The following is a 22,499-nucleotide window of genomic DNA, read 5'->3' as shown; positions in this document are numbered from 1 at the left end:
TAGCGTAATGTGCTCAAGCTTCATCCATATTACAGGATTTCCTTCCTTTTTAAGGCTGAATAATAGTCCGTGGTTCCTCCTTATATGCTTTCATAACTCTCTGTCATTATAATGGGCTCCTACAAAATAATTGTAATCTCTTTTTTTTGTCTTCTCTGATAGGCAGTGAATCTTAAGTCTTCAAAGGCACAGTGTGTCTTATTCATTGATGTATTCAGTTACTGGGAAATATTGAATAAGAATCTGTATAAAATTAGAAGACAGAATACCTTACTTTGATTGGAGGAATCTTGAAAATTTTGTTGAAGTGATGATACTTGAACTGGTTTTGAAGAATGTCTTAGTCTCTTTGGGCTGCTAGAGCAAAATGCCATAGATTAGGTGGCTTATAAGCAACAGAAATTTACTTCTCACAGTTTTGGAGGCTGGGAAGTCCAAGGTCAAGGTGCAGGCAAATTTGGTGTCTGGGGAGGACCCGCTTCCTGGTTCATAGACAGCTGTCTGCTTGCTATAACCTCACATGACAAGGAGGAAGGGAGCTCTGTGCAGTCTCTTTTATAAGAGCCAGAGCTCTGATGACCTAGTCCCCTCCCAAAGACCCCCATTTCCAAACACCAGCACACTGGGGACTAGGTTTCAACATAGGAACTTTGGGGGGACACAAACATTAAGTCTGTAGCAAAGAGCAAGTAGTGATTTATTAGGTTGAGAAAGGGCATTCTAAGCATTCTGGGCCGAGGAAACAGCGTAGAGCTATACACAGTTCCATGACAAGGCCTTGTGTACTCAGGGGCCTGCGCAGTTCCTTGTGGTTAGAACAGAAGCAGTTAAGAAAGTGGCAGATGAGGTTCTGCTTGTAGGTTGTGGTTGGGTGGTAAAGAGCCTTACATGCCAGGGCAGGAAACTTGCTTTTATTTTCTAGGCACAGGCAAAGATTTCTTTCTTTGGTTTAGTTTTTGACTTTGAAAGGAAGATCACTCTGGTGACATTTTGGAGGGAGCACAGGAGTGGGGATGGAATGGTGGCAGGTATGGCAGAAGGGTTGCAGCAATCTAAGCAACTTGCAGCAAGGACTCCAGCTGAGACAGTAGTTGGCTAGGAGAGATGATTCAGGGGAAATTATGAGGTAGATCCTTGTGGCATTGTGGTAGCCTATTGGTTGGGAAGGTGACACAAGTTTCAGAGAAGAATAATAGAGAAGAAACATATTTGAAGAAGAACACTGAATTTGTTTTTGTGTGTGTTGGTAAATTTGAAGGGTCTTTAGTGCTCTGAGGGTGAAGAGTGTGACAGGAAGATAGAAACACTCATCTGAAGTTTGAGGAGAGCTTTAGGCTACTGTTAAGATGTGCCTGTTTGCTGTAGGTGGCCCTGTACATGGATTATCTATCATCTGCATGTAATTCTGTAAGTCAGACACTATTTTTATTTGTATTTTTATTTATTTATTTTTAAAGAAAAATGATAATAGGCTCTGGTGGAGAAAAAACTTAATGGAAACATTCTCCTTTCCTTTTCTGGATACCCCACTCTAATTTTTCCTTAAACTATTTTTATTTTTTATTAAGAAAACTAAGACATACAGAGGGGTTAAGAAGCTTATTCAAGGTCATATAGCTAGCAGGTGATGGTACTAAATCAACATTTAGATCTGTCAGATAGGAATATTTAGTAAAGGATGTTTCAAAAAATTAATGGTAAAAGGTAATTGCTTATGCTGGATAACCCCTTATCCAAAACTTCAGGAATATCAATGGATGCAGAAATACTAGTGCTTTGGAGGAAAGAAAAATTAATTAGTAATCGTCTTCTACCTTCCCAAATCTTGGTTTAGGGTACAGTATGTAAGTGTTTTTTGTTTGGTTGGTTTTTTATAAAAACGTTTTACCCCCATTTTGGAGTGGTGGTTTTGGGGTCTGTACCATTCTACCGATTTTAGGAGGAATTGGAATACTTAAAAGTGTGCTTAATCTAAACTGAGTTTTGGAAAAACCTTGGCTTGAATTCTCATCCCTTTCTGAACCCAAGAATGACTATTGATGTTAGGCAAGAGACCTAAGAAGGGTATGACTGAGTAATTTGTCTTATTTGAGCTTCAGTTTACCCATCTAAAAAATGAAGGTGATAATTCTTGTCTCATGGAGTTGGACACAATTCCTGACCCATGGTAGCTACGTACTCAGTAGATACATTCGTTCTCCTTTTGCCAAGCACTCGCTTCTTTCTCATCTGACTGTAGCTGTCTGTTAAAACTGAAGGTCTGACTTTAGCTACCTACTTTTTTTTGTCACTGGGCTCAATAACCTGTAAGTCCCAAACCTTAAATCTAAATAAAAGAATAAATTCCACGTGTAAGGTATCACCTTTTACCTGTAAGACAACCTCTCATGAAAACTCCTTTCTGTATATTCTAAATATATGAATAACCATCAAGTTTATGAAAGAAAAGGAACACAAAAAATGCCAGCTTTCATAGAAAAGTTAGGAAATTCTCTACTACTTAAAACATGGAATGAAAATTAATTCCAAGAAGACAATTTGCAAAACAGACTTGAGACACAGTGTATTAGTAACACGAGTACTGCCTCACTTGTCTGTCATCTCTTTCCAAGAAGCAGTATTTTAGGAAACATTTTCTGTAGTCTGAAATAGCAGAAGGAATATAGATCTGCATAGAATTGTCTGAATTGTTTTGAAAAACATTTAATAAGTAACCCTGGTAGTCTCAAGATTTAGTGAAAGGTATTATAATGACTTGGCATCAAATGTTTCATGTTTTCATGTTATTCCTTAAACACTTGATGTATATGGTTATTGTTGTTTATTTTAGGTAATAGACAAATCCATTTAAAAGGATTGTGGAGGAATCAACTTGGCATCTTCATTTTTCTGTATATTAATCAGAAACTTAGAAGCTCTTTTGAGTACACTATTGGTTAATAAAACAGTTCAGTAATTGAATTTAGTATTAAAATAATCTTAAGCAATATTGGCAATCTACTGTCTATTAAGTTGCATAATTTTCTTTATCTGTATTTATTGTGTCGTTGGGTAGACAGGCATTTATCTCTAAACTAACAGGCATAGGCGGAACCTATGTGAGTAGGTTTTGCCTTTTTAAACAAAGGATTAAATTTTAATAATATATCCTTAAGTAAGGATATATTTTAAGGATATTATATATATTGCATAATATATATATATATTGCATAATATATGTATATATTGCATAATATATATATATAATTATATAAGGACATAATCTTTATATATCCTTATTAAGTTATATAATGATATAATTTACTGAGTTCAAGAGCAAAGGGCTTGTCTTTTTTAAAACTCAAAGTAGTTTTTTAAATGAGAAATTCTGTTATTAACTTAAAAGCTTATGTGATGATATTTTAAGACTTATTTGCAAAGGTTAAATAAACTATTATCTTATGTACTCAGTCCCCAATTAAGATACTGCCCTTATTCACATTGGTTCATCTGCATTTCTCACACAGGCAAGATTCTGAATATGGGTAGTGACATATATGAATATGTCTAATTGTAAATGGAAGGTTTCATACAGAAAAATATTTCTGTTGAAATAATCCATTTGTTAAATCTAAAGATCTTTGCTAAACTCTTTGGGGGTAGATTGACACTCTACAGTGACAGCATTTATCAATTCCTTGAAAAAGTTCATTTCCAACAATTAAAAGTTCTAAGTTGTCCTTCTAAGTAAGTAAATAAAAAGCTTTATGAACAGTTTGCCAATAGATGAAGTTATAATCACAACTATTTGAATTTCTACATACTTACGACACTATCAAGTATTACGGGAGCTACAGAGGCCTAGTTTATATTTTCATTCTATTTAGGGGTATAAATAAGATTATATGTTTGAGAATAGCCTGATTATATGTCTAACAATGTTAATTGTTTTGATTGATCCTGAAATGACCAATTTGGAAATCATGATTTAACGCATTAGGTCATCTGTTATTTTTCTTGGATGATTTAATATACAAGATTCAGTGTTATTTGAAAATTTTGAGGTTAAAAGTGACATTGAAAAACTATTTGAGAGCTCATTACTCTTCTGCCTTGCTGGCAGAATTGTACATCTCCAACAAATGCTGAATTCACCTAAGAATTGTAAACCATTTTAAAAATCAAGTATCTTTAAATTTTAAATGAAATTTCAAAATGAATATACTTGAAATATTAAGTAATACTCGTTTTGAAAATAATACACTCTGTAACCCTCTGCCTGGAATACTATTTCCTTTAAACTTCTTCAACTTTGCCTACATCCCCACTGCACATCCAAGCACAACACCTTCTCTGCTTCTACACTGTCCTGCTCTTCAAAAACAGGAATTGTGTCTTTATCTTGTTCCCCAGCACTAAGCACCTTGTCTGGAACATAGTGAGCTTTTGGTAAGTGTACTCTAATCAGTTTGGAGTCATTGCTTGGGTTAATGGTTAGTTGGGTATCATTTGGATTTGGCATTTAATGAGAAATTAGTATATTACTATAATAGAATTAGAGTTCTTATTAAAATCCCAATTCTTATGTCTGTTGGGAGCTGTTTTGAAATAAGACAATTCTGAGCTGCTTTGTGTGTGTTCTCTTGCTCAAGATGTAATACTTGCCAAGGATAGGCTCTACTCAATAGTGATGACTCAAAAATATTAAACCAACCTAAATATGGGTTCATGTCACTATTTCCTCTTGTCTTGTGATTCCCTGTCTCTGTGTTGACAGCAACCTCCTCAAAATGTAATGCTGCTTTGCATCATTCCTTAACCCTAGGTTATACTGTGTCCATTTTCTTCTTTTTTTTTTTTCATTTTCTTCTTTTTGAAGACCAAGCATGTTAACTGCTTAAGAGGCCGCGTGAAATTTTTCTCCTGTTAGGTCTTAAATATATTATATTTTAAGTTACTGTTTAAAACTGTCTACTGGGCATATTATCATTTTTATTATAGATCATCAGGTACAACTCTTCATTTTGAAATTCATAGATATGATATTTATATACTTACACCTGATGACTGTAATCATTTAACTTATTTTTTAATTGAAGTATTGTTGATAAACAGTTTTATATCAGTTTCAAGTATACAACACAGTGGTTCAGCAGTTACCCATATTATTAAATCTTCACTCCCACTTACTATCTGTCAACATAGGAAGGTGTTAGAGAATAATTGGCTGTATTCTCCATGCAGTGCTACCATCCCTGTAACCAACTTTTATTATGATTGAAATTTTTGTGCCCTTTATCCCCCTCACCCTTCCCACCCCCTCCACCCTAGCCACTCCCCCATGGTAACCGCTAGACATTTGTCAGTGTCTTTGAGTCTAGTGCTATTTTGTATAGTTAGTTTTGTTTTTGCTTCCACAGATAAGTGAAATCATATGGTAATTGTCTGTCTCTGCCTGGCTTTTCACTAGCATAATATCCTCCAGCTCCAGCCATGATGCTGCAAATGGCAGGATTTTCTTTCTTTTTTATGGCCAAATAATATTCCATTGTGTATATGTACCACATCTTTTGTTATCCTTTTCATCTGTTGATGGACACTTTGGTTGCTCCCATATCTTGGCTATTGTGAATAATGTGTCAGTAAATATAGGGATGCATATATCTTGTCAAACCAGGGATTTTGTTTTCTTTTAGTAAATTCCAGGAGTGGAATTCCTGGGTCATATGGTATTTCTATTTTTAGTTTTTTGAGGAACCTCCATATGCTTTCCTCAGTGGCTATACCAATTTGCATTCCCACCAATAGTAGGAGGGTTCCCTTTTCTCCACATCCTTGCCAGTATTTGTTAATTCTTGTCTTTTGGAAAGTGGCCATTCTAACTGATGTTAGGTGATACCTCATTGTGGTTTTGACTTGCATTTCCCTGATAATTAGTGATGTGGATCATCTTTTCATTTGCCCATTGGCCATCTGTATTTCCTCTTTGGAGAAATGTCTGTTCAGGTCCTCCACCCATTTTTTTAATTGGGTTATTTATTTGTTTGGGGTTGAGTCATATGAGTTCTTTATATATTTTGGATGTTAACCTCTTATTGGATAAATTGTTTATGAATATATTCTCCCATGCTTTAGGTTGCCTTTTTGTTCTGTTGATGGTATCTTTGTTGTACAGAAGTGTTTTAGTTTGATGTCATCCCCCTTGTCCATTTTTCATTTTGTTACCCTTGCATGAGGAAATGTGTCCAGGAAAAACTTGTCATACTCAAGTTCAAGAGATTTTGACTATGTTTTCTTCTAAAAGTTTTATGGTTTCTTGTCTTACATGTAGGCTTTAATCCATTTCAAGTTTACCTTTGTGTTTGGAGTTAGACAGTAATCCAGTTTCATTCTTTTGCATGTAGCTGTTCAGTTTTCCCAACACCAGTTATTGAAGATGCTGTCTCTTCTCCATTGTGTATTCATGACTACTTTATCATATATTAATTGGCCATATATGTGTGGGTTTATATCTGGGCTCTCTATTCTGTTCCATTGATCTATCAGTCTGTTCTTGTGCCAGTACCAAATTGTCTTGATTACTGTGGCTTTAGAGCTTGAAGTTAGGGAGCATAATCCCCTCTGCTTTGTTTTTTCTTCTCAGGATTGCTTTGACAATTTGGGGTCTTTTGTGGCTCCATATGAATTTTAGAACTATTTGTTCTAGTTTGTTGAGGAGTCCTGTTGGTATTTTGATAGGGATTGCATTGAATCTGTAGATTGCTTTAAGACAGGATTGCCATTTTGACAATATTAATTCTTCCTACCCATGAGCATGGGATGTATTTCCATTTATTGGTGTCTTCTTTAATTTCTTTCATGAATGTCTTGAATAGGTCTTTCACCTCCTTGGTTAGGTTTATTCCTAGGTATTTCATTCTTTTTGGTGCGGTTGTAAATGAAAATGTGTTCCTGATTTCTCTTTCTTCTAGTTCATTGTTCATATATAGAAATGCCGGTGATATCTGTGTATTAATTTTGTATTCTGCAAGTTTGCTGAATTCAGTTATTAGTTCTTGTGGTTTTGGGGTGGGTTCTTTAGGATTTTTACATACAATCATGTTATCTGCAAACATGGACAGTTTAACTTCTTCCTTACCAATCTGGATCCTTTTATTTCTTGGTGTTGTCTGATTGCTGTGGCTAGGACCTTCAGTACTCTGTTGAATAAAAGTGGGGAGAGTGGGCATCCTTGTCTTATTCCTGATCTTAGAGGAAAAGCTTTTAGCTTTTTGCTGTTAAGTATGATGTTGTCTGTGGGTTTGTCATATATGGCCTTTTTATGTTGAGGTACTTGCCCTCTGTATTCATTTTGTTGAGAGTTTTTACCATGAATGGATGTTGAATTTTGTTGATTGCTCTTTCAGCATCTATGGAGATGATCGTGTTATTTCAGTGCTTCTTTTCGTTGATGTGGTGTATGATGTTGATGGAATTTCTACTATTGTACCATACTTATATCCCTGAAATAAATCCTGGAAAAATGGATCATGATAGATGATCTTTTTGATGTATTTTTGAATTTGGTTTGCCAATATTTTGTTGAAGAATTTTGCATCTATGTTCACCAGGGATATGGTCTGTAATTTTCTTTTGTGGTGTGTTTGCCTAGTTTTGGTATTACAGTGATGCTGGCCTCATAGAATAAGTTTGGAAGTATTCCCTCCTTTTTTACTTTTTGGAAAACAATAAGGAGGATGTGTATTAAGTTGTCTCTAAATATTTGATAAAATTCAACAGTGAAGCGATCTGGTACAGGCATTTTTTTCTTAGGTAGTTTTTGATTACCAATTCAATTTCATTGCTAGTAATTTGTTCAGATTATCTGTTTCTTCCTGGGTCATTCTTAGAAGGTTGTATTTTTCTAGAACGTTGTCCATTTCTTCTAGGCTATCCAATTTGTTAGCATATAATTTTGCATAGTATTCTCCAAAAATTCTTTGTATTTCTGTGGTGTCTGTAGTGACTTTTCCTTTCTCATTTCCAGTTCTGTTTATGTGTGTAGACTCTCTTTTTTTCTTGATAAGTCTGGCTAGGGGTTTATCCATTTTGTTTATTTTCTCTAAGTTCCAGCTCCTGGTTTCATTGATTCTTTGTGTTCTGCTCTTCTTGATTTCATTTATTTCTGCTCTGATGTTTATTATGTCCCTCCTTCTACTGATTTTGGGCCTCATTTGTTCTTCTTTTTCTAGTTTCAGTAATTCTGAATTTAGACTGTTCATTTAGAATTGTTCTTTCTTGAGGTAAACTTGTATTGCAGTATGCTTTCCTCTTAGACTGCCTTTGGTGCATCCCACAGGTATTGGGGTATTGAGTTGTTTTCATTTGTCTCCATATATTGCTTCCTCTCTGTTTTATTCAGTCATTGATCCATTGATTATTTAGGAGGATGTTGTTAAGCCTCCATGTGTTTGTTGGCTTTTTTGTTTTCTTTGCATAATATATTTCTAATTTCATACTTTTGTATATGAGTAGCTGGTTGTCACCATTTCAGTCTCTGAATTTACTGAGGCTCTTTTTGTGGCCTAGTATGTGATATATTCTGGAAAAGGTTCCATGTACACTTAAGAAGAATGTGTATCCTGCTGCTTTTGGGTGTAGAGTTCTGTAGATGTCTGTTAGGTCCGTCTGTTCTAATGTGTTGTTCAGTGCCTCTGTGTCCTTATTTATTTTCTGTCTGGTTGATCTGTTGTTTGAAGTGAGCGGTGTGTTGAAATCTCCTAAAATGAATGCATAACATTCTGTTTCCCTGTTTCGTTCTGTTAGTATTTGTTTCACATATTAGGTGCTCCTATGTTGGGTACATAGATATTTATAATGGTTATATCCTCTTTTTGGACTGACCCCTTTATCATTATGTAATGTCCTTCTTTGACTCTCATTACTTTCTTTGTTTTGAAACCTGTTTTGTCTGGTGTAAGTAGTATTACTCCTACTTTTTTCTCCATATTATTTGGATGAAGTATATTTTTCCATCCCTTCACTTTTCATCTGTGATGTCTTTGGTTTGAAGTGAGTCTCTTGTAGGCAGCATATAGATGAGTCTTGTTGTTTTTATCCATTCTGTAACTCTGTCTTTTGATTGGTGCATTCAGTCCATTTACATTTCAGGTGATTATTGATGATATGTACTTTTGCCATTGAAGGTTTTAGATTTGTGGTTACCAAAGGTTTAAGGACAGCTTCCTTACTATCTAAGAGTCTAACTTAACTAACTCACTTAGTATGCTATTTCAAACACAGTCTAAAGGTTCTTTTTTTTCTGTCTTCGTCCTCCTCCGCTTTTTATATATTAGGTATTATATTCTGTACTCTTTGTGTATCCCCTTGACTGTGTGAGTAGTTGATTTAATTTTGCATTTGCTTAATAATTAATTGGTCTGCTTCCTTTACTGTGGTTTTATTTTCTGTGGTGACAGGTATTTAGCCTTAGGAGCACTTCCATGTATAGCAGTCTCTTTAAAATACACTGTAGAGACGGTTTGTGGGGGTAAATTCCCTCAACTTTTGCTTATCTGGAAATTGTTTAATCCTCACTTCAAATTTAAAGAATAATCTTGCTGGTTAAGGTATTCTTGGTTCAAAGTCCTTCTGTTTCATTGCAGTAAATATATCATGCACTCCTTTCTGGCCTCTAAGGTTTCTGCTGAGAAGTCTGATAATAGCCTGATGGGCTTTCTTTGTATGGATTTTTTTCTCTGACTGCTTTTAGTACTCTCTTCTTGTCCTTGATCTTTGCCATTTTAATTATTATATGTCTTGGTGTTGTCTTCCTAGGGTCCCTTGTGTTGGGAGATCTCTGCACTTTCATGACCTGAGAGACTATTTCCTTCGCCAGATTCCAGAATTATTCAGCAATTATTTACTCAAAGAGACTTTCTATCCCTTTTTCTCTCTTATTCTGCTACCCCTATAATGCTAACAATGTTCTGTTTGGGTTGGTAGCACAGTTCTCTTATTATTCTTTCATTCCTAGAGATCCTTTTTTCCTTCTGTGCATCAGCTTCTTGTTTTCCAGTTCTCTAATTTCTTATTCATTTACCATCTCCTCTACCACATCTATTCTGCTTTTAAATCCCTCCATTGTATGTTTCATTTTAGATACTGTATTTTTCAAAATTTCTGTCTCTTTCTTGAAGTCATCCCTGAGATCTTGACTATTTTTCTGTAGCTCTGTGAGCATGTTTATGATTTTATTTTGAAATTTTTATCAAGAAGATTGGTGATTTCAGTTTCACTTAGCCCTCTTTCTGGCCTCTTCTCCTATATATTTGTGCAATTTTTTTTGGTGTGTCATATTTTTAGTGATTCCTATGGAATAATAACTCTGTATATACGGCACCCTCTAGTGCCCAGAAGCTCTACTCTCTGGAGCTGCTGATCACTCCAGAGAGTAGCAATTGCGAGGGTCACAGGCACACAGAGCACTGGCAGCTGGCACAATGGTGGGGGCAGCAGATATGCAGACCAGTGCCTGCCAGGAGGAAGGAGCAGTAGGTTGTGTATTGCAGTGGGAGCCATGGGGCTGCATTGCTGGCCAGCGGGTGGAGCATCTGAAGCTCTCTGAGTTTTCAACCTCCTGGACTGAGTGTTCTGGGATGGTTTTGTCCACCTGCCCTTTCTTCTGAGCAGCGAGCTCTATGTAATCTTTGTTCCTTTAGCATCCTTCTCCCCGTTGGGAGGTCTTTCAAAGTGCCTGCTTTTCTTTTTTTCATGGCAGGCTGGTTGTGCATACCTGTTCTCCACAAGTGGCTCGAATCTCAGTCTCTCCAGGTATTCAGCCTGTCTTTGCTTTCTAACCCTGCTAATCTCCAAAGCACCAAGTAACATGGGTTCATGCTCCCAGAGCAGATCTCCACAACTGGGTGTTCAGCAATCCTGTACTTTTATTCCCTCCATGCTCCCTTCTCTTCTTCCTGCCTGTGGGCTGGGTTTTGGGGAGGGCTTGGATCCCTCTAGATGGCAGCTTTGTCTACTTTACTCTTTTCTGTGAGGTCTTCTCTTTTCCCCAGCTGTAAGCAGTCTGTTCTGCAGTCTTTGGATGGCTCTTTTAGGATTAGTTGTATTTGCTATATTTTCCTGTTATATGTAGTTTTGGGAGTAGGTTTCTGCCTTGCTTCTCACACTGACAACTTTTTCCCATCCTATTTCCCCCTACTTTTTTGGATACTTTAAGAAGTATGGGTATTACTCTTCTTTAAATGTTTGGTAGAATTAAGCTGTGAAGCTATCTGGTTCAGAACTTTTGTTTCTTGGGAGTTTTTTAAATTACTAATTCAGTTTCATCACTGGTATTGCTCTGTTCAGATTTTCTGTTTCTTCCTGTATCAGTCTTGGAAGGTTGTCTTTTTCCAGGAATTTGTCCATTTCTTCTAGGTTGTCCAATTTTTTGGCATATAATTTTTCATGGAATTCTTTGAATTTCTGTGGTGTCCATTGTAACGTCTCCTTTTTTCTTGCTGATTTTATTTGTGTTCTCTTTTTTTCTTGATAAATCTGGGTAAGGCGTGTGTCTGTTTTATTTTCTCAAAGGACCAGGTCTTGGTTGCGTTGATTTTTTTTTTTGCTTTGTTTTATTCTCTTTTTTCTTAAATTTCTGCTCTGATCTTTATTATATCCCTCCTTCTACTAACTTTGGGTCTCATTTCTTCTTTTTCTAGTCTCTTTAATTGTGAATTTAGACTTTATTTCACTGTCCCCATATTTGTAATTAACTTTGAAAATAACAACCTTATTGAGATATAATTCTCATACCGTAAAGTTCATCCTTTTAAATTGTGCACTCACAGTTGTACATTTTATTTTTAGACTATTTTAGAACATTATCTAATTTCAGAATATGTTCTTCCCCCTAAAAAGAAACTGTATTCATTAGCAATCACTTTCCCTTTCTCTCTCCTTCTATCTTGTAGCAACCACTAATCTACTTTCTATGTTTGCTATTCTAGATATTTCATATAAATAGAATCATAATATGTGACCTTATATGTGTGGCTTCTTTCACTTAGCATAATGTTTTTGAAGTTCATGTTGTAGCATGTATCAATACTTGGTTCTTTTTAGGGCTAAAAAGTAATCCATTGTATGGATGTACCATATTTTATGTATTCACTCATTAGTTTTGATGCCATTTGGGGTTTTACCAGTCTTTGATTTATTAACAATGCTATTATGAACACTCATGTCACGTTTTTGTGTGGACATGTTTCATTTATTTTGGGTATATCTCATAAGTATACCTACAGGTAGGATTGCTTTGTTTGTTGAAGTATGATTGACTTTTGAGGAACTGCCAAACTGTCTTGCAAAATGGCTGCACCATTTTATAATCTAACCAACAATGTATGAAGGTTCCAGTTTGTCCAAATTCTTACCAATACTTGTTACTGTCTTTTAATTTTAGCCATTCCAGAGTGTGTGAAGTGATAATCTTTTGTGTTTGATTTGCATTTCCCTGATGACTAATAAGGCTGAGCATCTTTTCATGTGCTAATTATTGGCCACTTGCACATCTTTGGAGAAATGTCCATTTAGATCCTTTGCTCATTTTTTATTGGGTTGTCTTTTTATAACTGAATCATAAGAGTTCTTTTATCTTCTAGATAAAAGTCTGTTATCAGATATAAAATATAAAATATTTTCTCCCATTCTGTGATTGTCTTTTCATTTTTTTAATGATGTCCCTTGATGTACAATTTTTAATTTTGATGAAGTCCAAGATTCAAAATTAATCTTTTTTTCTTTTGTCATTGTTTATGGTATCCTTTTCCAAGAAATAATTGCCTAATACAAGGTCATATAGATTTACTCCTGTGTTGCAATTTTGAGTTAATTTTTGTATATGATATGAGGTAGGGGTTCAGTTTCATTCTCTTGTGTATATTCAGTTGTCACAGAACCATTTGTTGAAAGGCTAACCTCCTTCCATTGCTTTTATACCGTTGTTGAAGTTTATATTGTCACCCTTGTTGAAACTTAATTGACCACAAATACAAGGGTTTGTTTATGGAATCTCACTTCAGTCCCACAGATCTGTATGTTTGTCACTATTCCAGTACGATATTGCCTTGATTACTATAGCTTTGTACTGTTTTGAAAGTATGGAGTTTTTTTTTTTTTTTCAAGATTATCTTGGCTATTCAAGGCTCCTTGTGTTGCTGTGTTTTAGAATCAAGTTTATGAATTTTTGTAAAGAAGCCAGCTTCAAGTTTTAAAATTTTTTATTAAGGTATCATTGATATATAATCTTATGAAGCTTTCACATGAGCAACACTGTGGTTACTATATTTCCCCTATTATCAAGTCTCCACCACATACCCCATTACAGTCACTGTCCATTAGCATAGTAAAATGCTATTAGAGTCACTCCTTGTCTTCTCTGTGCTATACTGCCGTCCCTGTGCACCCCCATATTATGTGTGCTCATCATAATACCCCTTAATCCCGTTCTCCCTCCCCACCCACCCTCCCCAACCCTTTGAACTTTGGTAACCACTAGTCCATTCTTGGGTTCTGTGAGTCTGCTGCTGTGTTCCTTCAGTTTTTGCTTTGTTGTTATACTCCACAAATGAGTAAAGTCATTTTGTACTTGTCTTTCTCCTAAAGCCAGCTCGAATTTTAACACCCACTGCATTGCATCTGTAGACCAATCTGGGGAATATTGCCATCATACCAGTATTAAGTTCCAATCCATGAGCATGGGGTATCTTTTATTTAGGTCTTAAATTTCTTTCCATAACATTTTGTAGCTTTCAGTGTACAAATCCTGTACACTTGTTAAGTATTTTATTCTTTTTGATGTTATTATAAATGAATTGTGTTCTTAATTTTATTCTAGGATTATTCATTGTTAGTGTATAGAAATATAAGTGATTTTATATATTGATACTGGATTCTGCAACCTTGCTGAACTCATTTATTAGTCCTAGTAGGTTCTTTTGTGGATTTCCTTAGAATTTTCTATATACAAGATCATGTCATCAGTGAATATAAAGTTTTACTTCATTTCTTCAATGTTAATGAACGCTTTTTATTTCTTATTTTGCCTAAGTGTCCTGGCTAGACACTCTAGTATAGTGTTGAATGGAAGCTGTGAGAACAGACATCCTTGTCTTGTTCCTGATTTTAGAGGAAAGCACTCAGTCTCTCACTATTTATTATGATGTTAATTGTAGGTTTTTGTAGATGACTTTCATCAGGTTGAGAAAATTCCCTTTTCGTTCTTTTTTTTTAATCATGAGAGGTGGTTGGAATTTGTGGGTATTTTTTCTGCATCTGTTGAGATGATCATGAGCTTTTTATCCTGTATTTTGTTACTATAGCATGTAATATTGATTGATTTTTGTATGGTAAACCAACTTTGCATGCCTGGGATAAATAACACATGGTCATGGTTTATAATCGTTTTTACATATTCCTGGATTTGGTTTTCTACTTTATTATGAAGGATTTTTGTATCTATATTCATAGGTATATTGGTCTGTAGTTTGGAGTTTTTTCCCCTAGTGATATCTTTGTCCCTTTTTTTAAGTTACAGCAAAATGTACTTAACATTAAATTTACCATTTCAGCCATTTTCAAGTATACAGCTCTATGACAGTAAGTACATTCCATTGTTTTAAAACCATCACCACCGTCCATATCCAGAACTTTTTCATCTTTCCAAATTGAAACTATGTACACATTAAACAGTGACTCTTCATTCTCCTTTTTCTCCAGCCCTTGACAACCACCATTCTACCTTTTGACTTTATGAATCTGACTATTCTAGTTACCTCATATAAGTGAAATCATATTCTATTTGTCCTTTGATGACTGGCTTATTTCAGTTAGCAAAATGTCTTTAAGGTATGTGCATGTTGTAGCATTTGTCAAAATTTTTTCCTTTTAAAGGTTGAATAATATTCTGTTATATGTATATGCCACATTTTGTTTATCCGTTAATTCATTGATGGACACTTGGGTTGACTCCATTATAGAAATCTGTTCAAATCCCTGCTTTCAATTCTTTCGTTGGATATATATGCAGAAGTAGAATTGCTGGGTCATGTGGTAATATTTACATTTAATTTTTTGAGGAACTACCATACTATTTTTCACTGTGGCTGCATTCCCACCAGCAATGCACAAAGAATTCAATTTCTCCACATTCCTGCCACTATGGTTTTGATAACAGCCCTCCAATGGATGTGAAATGTTTTGTTTGGTTTTAATGTCAGGTTAATACTGGCCTCATAAAATAAATTGTTAAGTATTCCCTCCTTTTCTTTTTTTGGAAGAGTGTGAAGGATTAATGTTAATTGTTCTTTAAATATTTGGTATAATTAACCAATAATGGCATCTGGTCATGGGTTTTTCTTTGCAGGAAGCTTTTAGTAAAGCACTCTCTTTACTTGGTATAGGTCTGCTCAGATTCTCTGTTTCTTCTGGAGTCAGTTTTGGTAATTTATATCCTCCTGAGAACTTTTGCATTTCATCGAGATGTCTAATTTGCTGGCATACAATCATCAATAGAATTTCTTAAAGTCCTTTTTATTTCGCATGTCAATATGGGTACCTCCTCCTTCATTCGATTTTAGTAGTTTTGGTCTTTTTTTCTTGGTCAGTCTAGCTAAAGATTTCTCCATTTTGTTGATCTTTTCAAAGAACCAATTTTTAGTTTTATTGTCTCTATTGCTTTCTTTTCTCTCTTTTATTTCCACTCTAGTCTTTATTGTTTATTTATTTCTGCTTGCTTTGGGTTTAGTTTGCTTTTCTTTTTTTAGTTCTCTGCAAGACTTGGTTAGATTACTGATTAGAGATCTTTTTTTTTTTAATTTCCGTATAGTCACTGCATCACATAAATTTTATCATACTGTTTTTAATTTTCATTTATCTCAAAACATTTTCTAATTTTTCCTGTGACTTCTTTTCTTATTCATTGATCATTCAGGAAATGTTGCTTAATTTTTACATATTTTTGGATTTTCCAGATTTCCTTCTGGTATTGATTTCTAATTTCATTCCATTATGGTCAGAGAACATACTTTGTATGATTTTCTTCCTTTCAGATTTATTGAGGCTTGTTTTATGACCTAACATATATTTTCTCATGGACAGTGTTCCATGTGCACTTGAGAAGAATGTATATTTTGTTGTTACTGGGTGAAGTGTTCTAAAAATGCCTTTAAGTTATAGTTGGTTTTTAGTATTATTTAACTCTTCCATTTCCTTGTTGACCTTTTGCCTAGTTTTATTATTGAAAGCGAGGCATTGAAGTCTCTAGCTATTCCTGTTGAATCGTATATTTCTCTCCAATTCAGTCAGTTTTTACTTCCTGTACTTGTGTCTCTGTTGTTAGAGGCAAACATGTTTAAAACTGTTAATGTCTTCCTGATAGATTGATAACCCTTTATCATTAAAAAAATCCTTTGTTTCTAGTAACAAATTTTCACATGACATCTATTTTTTTCTGATATTAGGGTAGCAACTCTAGCTCTCTTTTGATTGCTGTTCTCATGCTATATGTCTTTCCATTCTTTTGTTTTATCTTCCTGCTGTATTGACCTTTTTGACATTATGAAATGTCCCTCTTTTTCTCTAGTAATATATTTCTTGTGGTAACATCTATTTTTGTCTCATACTAATGTAGTCACTCCAACTCTTTTATGTGTGCATGATATATCTTTTTCTATCCTTTCATTTCAACCTTTAAAATCTTTGAAACTAAAGTGTATCTCTTGTAGACAGCATACAGCACATAGTTGGACCATTAAGAATCCATTCTGCAAACCTTTGCCTTTTGACTGGAGTGTTTTATTTTAACATATTACTGATAAGACAAGATTAACATCTGCCATTTTGCTGTTTGTTTTCTGTATATGTCTTAGGCATTTTTGTTCCTCTAATCCTCTGTTGCTACCGTCTTTTGTATTAGGTAGATATATTTGAGTGTGCCATTTTAATTTCCTTCTTTTTTTCTCTCACTATACCATATTTTTTAAGTTTTTTTCTTAGGGTTTTCCCTGTGAATTATAGTTAACATCTGAATTTATAGTAATGTAGTATATAGTCTCCCTCTCCTCAGGCCTCCCTAGTCCCTGAGATACAACAATACTGAAATTAAAACAATTAATAACCCTACAATCGCCTCTAAGTGTCCAAGTGAAAAGAAGAGTCCATGTCTCTCACTTTAAATCAAAAGCTAGAAATGATTAAGCTTACTGTGCATGTTGAAAGCCAAGACAGACCGAAAACTAGGCCTCCTGTGCCAAACAGTTAGGTAAGTTGTGAATGCAAAGCAAAAGTTCTTGAAGGAAATTTAAAGTGCTACTCCAGTGAACACATGAATAAGAAAGTGAAGCAGCCTTACTGCTGATACAGAGACAGTGGTCTGGGTAGAAGGTCAAACCAGCCACAACATTCCCTTCCTTACTCCAAAAGCTAATCCAGAGCAAGGTCCTGACTCTCTTCAATTCTGTGAAGGCTGAGAGGGGTGAGGAACGGGTGAGGAAGCTGCAGAAGAAAAGTGTGATGCTAGCAGAGGTTGGTTCATGAGGCTTAAGGAAAGAAGCCATCTGTGTAACATAAAAGCACAAGGTGTAAAGTAGCAAGTGCTGATGTAGAAGCTGCAGCAAGTTATCCAGAAAATGTAAATAAGATCATTCATGAGGGTGGTTACACTAAATAACAGATTTTTAGTATAGACTAAACAGCCTTCTATTGGAAGAAGATGCCATCTAGGTCTTTCACAGCTAGGCTTTCAAAGCTTCAAAGGACAGGCTGACTCTTTTGTTCAGGGTTAATGCAGCTGGTGACTTTAAATTGAAGCCAGTGCTCATTTACCTTTCCAAAAATCCTGGGGTCTTTAAGAATTATACCAAATCTACTCTGCCCATGATCTATAAACAGAACCATAAAGGCTGGATGAAAGACAGTACATTTATTCACAACATGGTTTAGACCACTGTTGAAATCTCCTGCCCAGAGAAAAATTCCTTTCAAAATGTTACTGCCCATTTACAATGTACCTGGTGATCCAAGGGCTCTGATGGAGATGTACAAGATTAATGTTGTTTTCACACCTGCTAGCACAACATCCATTCTGCAGCCCATGGATTAAGGAATCGTTTTCAACTTTAAGACTTATTATTTAAGAAATACATTTCATAAGGCTATAGCTGCCATAGATAGTGATTCCTCCGATGGATCTGGGTAAAGTAAATTGAAAACCTTCTGGAAAGATTCACCATTCTAGGTGCCATTGAGAATATTTATGATTCATGGGAAGAAGCCAAAATATTAACATTAACAGGAGCTTGGAATAAGTTAATCCCAACCCTCCTGGATGACTCTGAGGGGGTTCAAGACTTTAGTGGAGGAAGTAACTAGATGTAATAGAAAGAGCAAGAGAACTGGAATTAGAAGTGGAGCCTGAAGATGGGACTGAATTGCTGCAATCTCATGATAAAACTTTAACCAGTAAGGAGTTGTTTCTTATGGATGAACAAAGAAAGTGGTTTCCTTAGATAGAGTCTGTTGGTGAAGATGTGGTGCAAATTATTCAAATGAGAGCAAAGGATTTAGACACTATATAACCTTAGTTGATAAAGCAGCAGCAGCATTTGAGAAGACTGACTCCAGCTTTGAAAGAAGTTCTGTGGGTAGAATGATATCAGATAACATCACATACCACAGAGAGATCATTTGTGAAAGGAAGAGTCATTCAATGTGGACTTCATTGTTGTCTTGTTTTAAGAAATTGCCACAGCCACCCCAACCTTCAGGAACCGCCATCCCAACCTTCAGGAGCCACTACCCTTATCAGTCAGCAGCCATCAACATCAAGACAAGACCCTCAGCTAGGAAAAAGATTATGACTCATGAAAACTCAGGTGATGGTTAGCATTTTTTAGCAATAACACATTTTTAAATTAGAGTATGTATACATTTTTTAAGACATAATGCTACCGCACACTTAATAGATGACAGTGTAGTATAACATGCCACAACATTCATTTGACTCACTTTGTTGCAATATTCACTGTATTGCACTGGCCTGGAATTGAGCCCACAATATCTCTGAGGTATGCCTGTATAGTGTTGAGTGGTGACCATAACAATAGGTAATTTGGGAGAATAGGAACCCTAAAATCTATATTGGTGTGGTGTCAGAAACGAGGCAGTGGTGAGGAGTTGGAGACAACAAATACAGATAACTCTTTGGAGAAACTTATCCCCTTAGTGAAAAAATAGCAGATAAGAGATACAATGGCTGTAGGTGAGAGTGGGTTTGATACTTTATAATGAGAGATTGAGAGAATGCATTTTTTAAGGAAAAGATGGGATCACCTGAGGAAGGGATGCTGCAGTGATAAAAGTTGAGAATATTTGAGATAATCTTGGTGAAAAATATGATTATGGGAAAGAAATGTGGAATCCACACTATTGGTATTAATAGCTACCATTGATAAAGCATCTGCACTGTTAAATTTAAAAATTTTTAAGCAGTCACTAATTAGTTGATTATTTTTTAAACCATAATCCCTTTTTTGTCAGAAGAATGATGAAAATGGAAACTGCTCAGGGGAAGGAATTGAATTCCCTACAACAAATTTATATGAATTGGAAAGCCGTGTTTTGACTGATCATTGGTCTATCCCTTACAAGCGGGAGGAATCACTAGGCAAATGCCTGTTGGCGTCTACCTACCTAGCAAGACTTGGTAAGTGTTCAGACCTCATGACACATGAGGACATTGTTTTTTGATGGGAGGCCTGACTTTAATCTTTACTCTTGTCATTGTATACCTGTATAATCTTGAATCATTTACTCTCTTAGTCTTTGTTTATCCCATGATGCAAGCTTTTAATTTAATCAACTGTTTTCTTCTAGCTCCTATAGAATGTAAGATTCTTTAAAATATAGTTGAAGTCTTTATAGAAACCGAAATGAACTTTTTCCAGACAGCTGGGGCACTGAATTCAGTGGCTTTTTTGTAAGAGAAGAAAGTAATACTAACAAACATTTTGTGCTTATTAAGTCCTTTACAGATATTAAACTAAGAAAGTGATTAAGTATTTCTGGGTTGGAAGAAGAGATGTCAACATAAGGTTCTATGCTATAAATAAAATAAAGAGAAAATAATTTACTTTCATATTCAATTCAGTTATAAGATGAATTGGTCCGCTATTGTGGATCATTTTTTTTTTTCTCATTAAAAGTGTGCATAGTTTACCGCCATGATTAAATATAAGGCATATCAAAAGGAAATACTTTGATTAGGATTACATTTGATCCTTCTAGGTTTTTCTGGTGCATTTATGACTGGCTCCTCAGCAGCAGCAGCATTTATAGAGTTCCTGTTAGGGTATAGGTAATGTGCTAGGCAGTGGGTCTGGGGGAAAAAAAGTGTGTTCAGCAATATTCCCAATGATAAACAAAATCCATTATCAAGGTTTTTTTATTTAAATTTATTCTAATGGATTCATTTCAGTGGATTCATTCATTCACTTAGCAAGTATTTATCACTTACAGTGTGCTAGGAGCAGTTCTGTCCATTTTATTAAAGAGAGTCCTTCAGTTTATTTTTGGGAAAAAGTGATTGGCATTTATTCAGAATATTTGTGTTTTTATAGAGCTGCTTAGGAAAACAGTAATGGCTAGTAAGTACCTGTTGGTGGTGTTTTATTGAATATTTAACCAGATGATTTAAGGTTATTCTGACAATGAAAACATAAGTTTGACCACTTTAGTTCTAATTCGTACGTATTTATTATAGTATTAACAAATGCATAATTATAATTAATAAAAATAAATATATTGTTGTTTTAATAAATACATTAATATGGTGGTTGTTTCTCAGCCTGTTCCTTCATCAGAATATGTATATCCATCCTGCCTTTTAGTAATTCCTTAGGAATCAAGGTTTCTATATTAAGGAGTTCTGTTGTATGTATTTAGAATGATGTATATGATTACTACAAAGTACCTAAAATCTAAATAAGGTATGTTGCTTCATTTATTTTACTAAGGTCTTTCAGAGTCTGATGAGAATTGTAAAAGATTTATGGATAGGTGTATGCCTGAAGCATTTAAAAAGGTAAGAAAATTTGCTAGTCTGATTTTTTTTTTCTTGTGGGATTAAGATGAATAGGCTTTTTGTTTTAGTTTTAGTTTTATATGTGTAAGACCAGTTTATGAATTTTGTTCAACTGTGGAATCCTCTAATATTAAATAAGTAGAATTTAGGTCTATTAAATTATTTGCTTCTTTTATGTTTAATTGTATATGTCTTTGGTTGAATATCCCTTTTACTTCTATTTAATTGCTAAAGAATAGGTTGACTTAATTATACTAGGAAATTATGCATATTACTAAACTAAGGATTGTGGCAGTTAGAAACATAATATTTATCAAAATATAAGCCATTTTATTCTTATTCTGTTGAGACAGAAGCAGATGTTTTAAACTACAGAAAGTTTGACTGAATTGAGTATTCTACTGGCATATGGTAGCATCTCTGTCAGAGCTAGAGTGATATGCTTGCTTCCATTCTGGTCACATCTCTTATAAAACAGTTTTTCTCAACAGTGAGAACAGGTCACAGGACTTGTGTTTCTAAATGCGTTCTACTTCAGCATGATTCCCTTTCCAGGACACGAGTCCTGAATCCCCACAAGAGCAGGAACAGTGTCATAGACAACGTTGTTTTCCCCAGTGTACAACCAGTGCCTAGCTCAGAGGAAGAGCTCAATAAATTTTTGTTGAACAAATAGATGAGTCTCCTGCTACTTTATACTTCTGAGTTTGACTTCCAATTTTGTCCCATATGCATATAAGTCACTGGAACAGACAGGTAGTTTGTATTTATCTTAAAACCCAGTAAAACAAAGTGCCCACTTGCAAACTATTAATCCCATCTGCATCTTGATAGAATCTCCTTTGATTTTGGCTTAAAAATAACAAAATTAATTTTAGGAACAAAAATAGCTTCCTCTTTGAAAGAAGAAGGAAATCTTTTTAATTGCCCTTAGGTCAGGGATTACATGGAATCAAGATTTATCTTCATATTGGATGAATTCATCTACCAACTGGTAGTTTTTAGTAATTATGTTAAGAATTGTAGCTTTTTAAAAATACTTAAATTTTTATAATGTAACACTGTGACTCATAAAAATACATGGATAGATTTGTAGAGAAAGAAAGTACAGGTTTATGCAGAGTCATGGAAAAGGATTTATTAGTGTAAGGACAGAGCCTTTAGGTTGATGATTTCCAGATCCAGAAAGCCCTGTGACAAGTTAGCTTGCTCACAAGGTGCACATTGGTATATAATACTAACTCTACACAGAGGTACTTCCCTAAACTGTATACATTAGCTGTTTGTAATAGTATAAAATGATCAAAAATGATTGTTTCTATTTTCCTCATATAACAATGGGCACAAATGTAGCCTGCATTATGTTGTTCAATGTCATTTATGTAAAAATGTATATGTCAAA

The 22,499-nt window shown here is 34.9% G+C and overlaps 1 protein-coding gene across 4 annotated transcripts in view; it reads left to right on the top strand.

The window, feature by feature from the left end:
- The window catches only part of USP24 (ubiquitin specific peptidase 24), a 163,949-nt gene that overhangs the window by 14,766 nt on the left and 126,684 nt on the right, over positions 1 to 22,499 (top strand). For 3 of the 4 annotated variants that reach the window (XM_036911210.2, XM_057500238.1, XM_036911208.2), the window contains exons 2-3: positions 19,555 to 19,720; positions 21,030 to 21,097. In XM_036911210.2, coding sequence (XP_036767105.2) covers positions 19,555 to 19,720; positions 21,030 to 21,097 — 234 coding nt within the window. The remainder of the gene's footprint in view (positions 1 to 19,554; positions 19,721 to 21,029; positions 21,098 to 22,499) is intronic. The other variant, XM_036911209.2, reaches the window with a different exon arrangement.

This window comes from Manis pentadactyla, chromosome 4 (genome assembly GCF_030020395.1).
Source record: "Manis pentadactyla isolate mManPen7 chromosome 4, mManPen7.hap1, whole genome shotgun sequence".
NCBI classification, from domain to species: domain Eukaryota; kingdom Metazoa; phylum Chordata; class Mammalia; order Pholidota; family Manidae; genus Manis; species Manis pentadactyla.
Note: the sequence above shows the minus strand (reverse complement) of the source record. Positions and strands in the feature narration are given on the sequence as shown.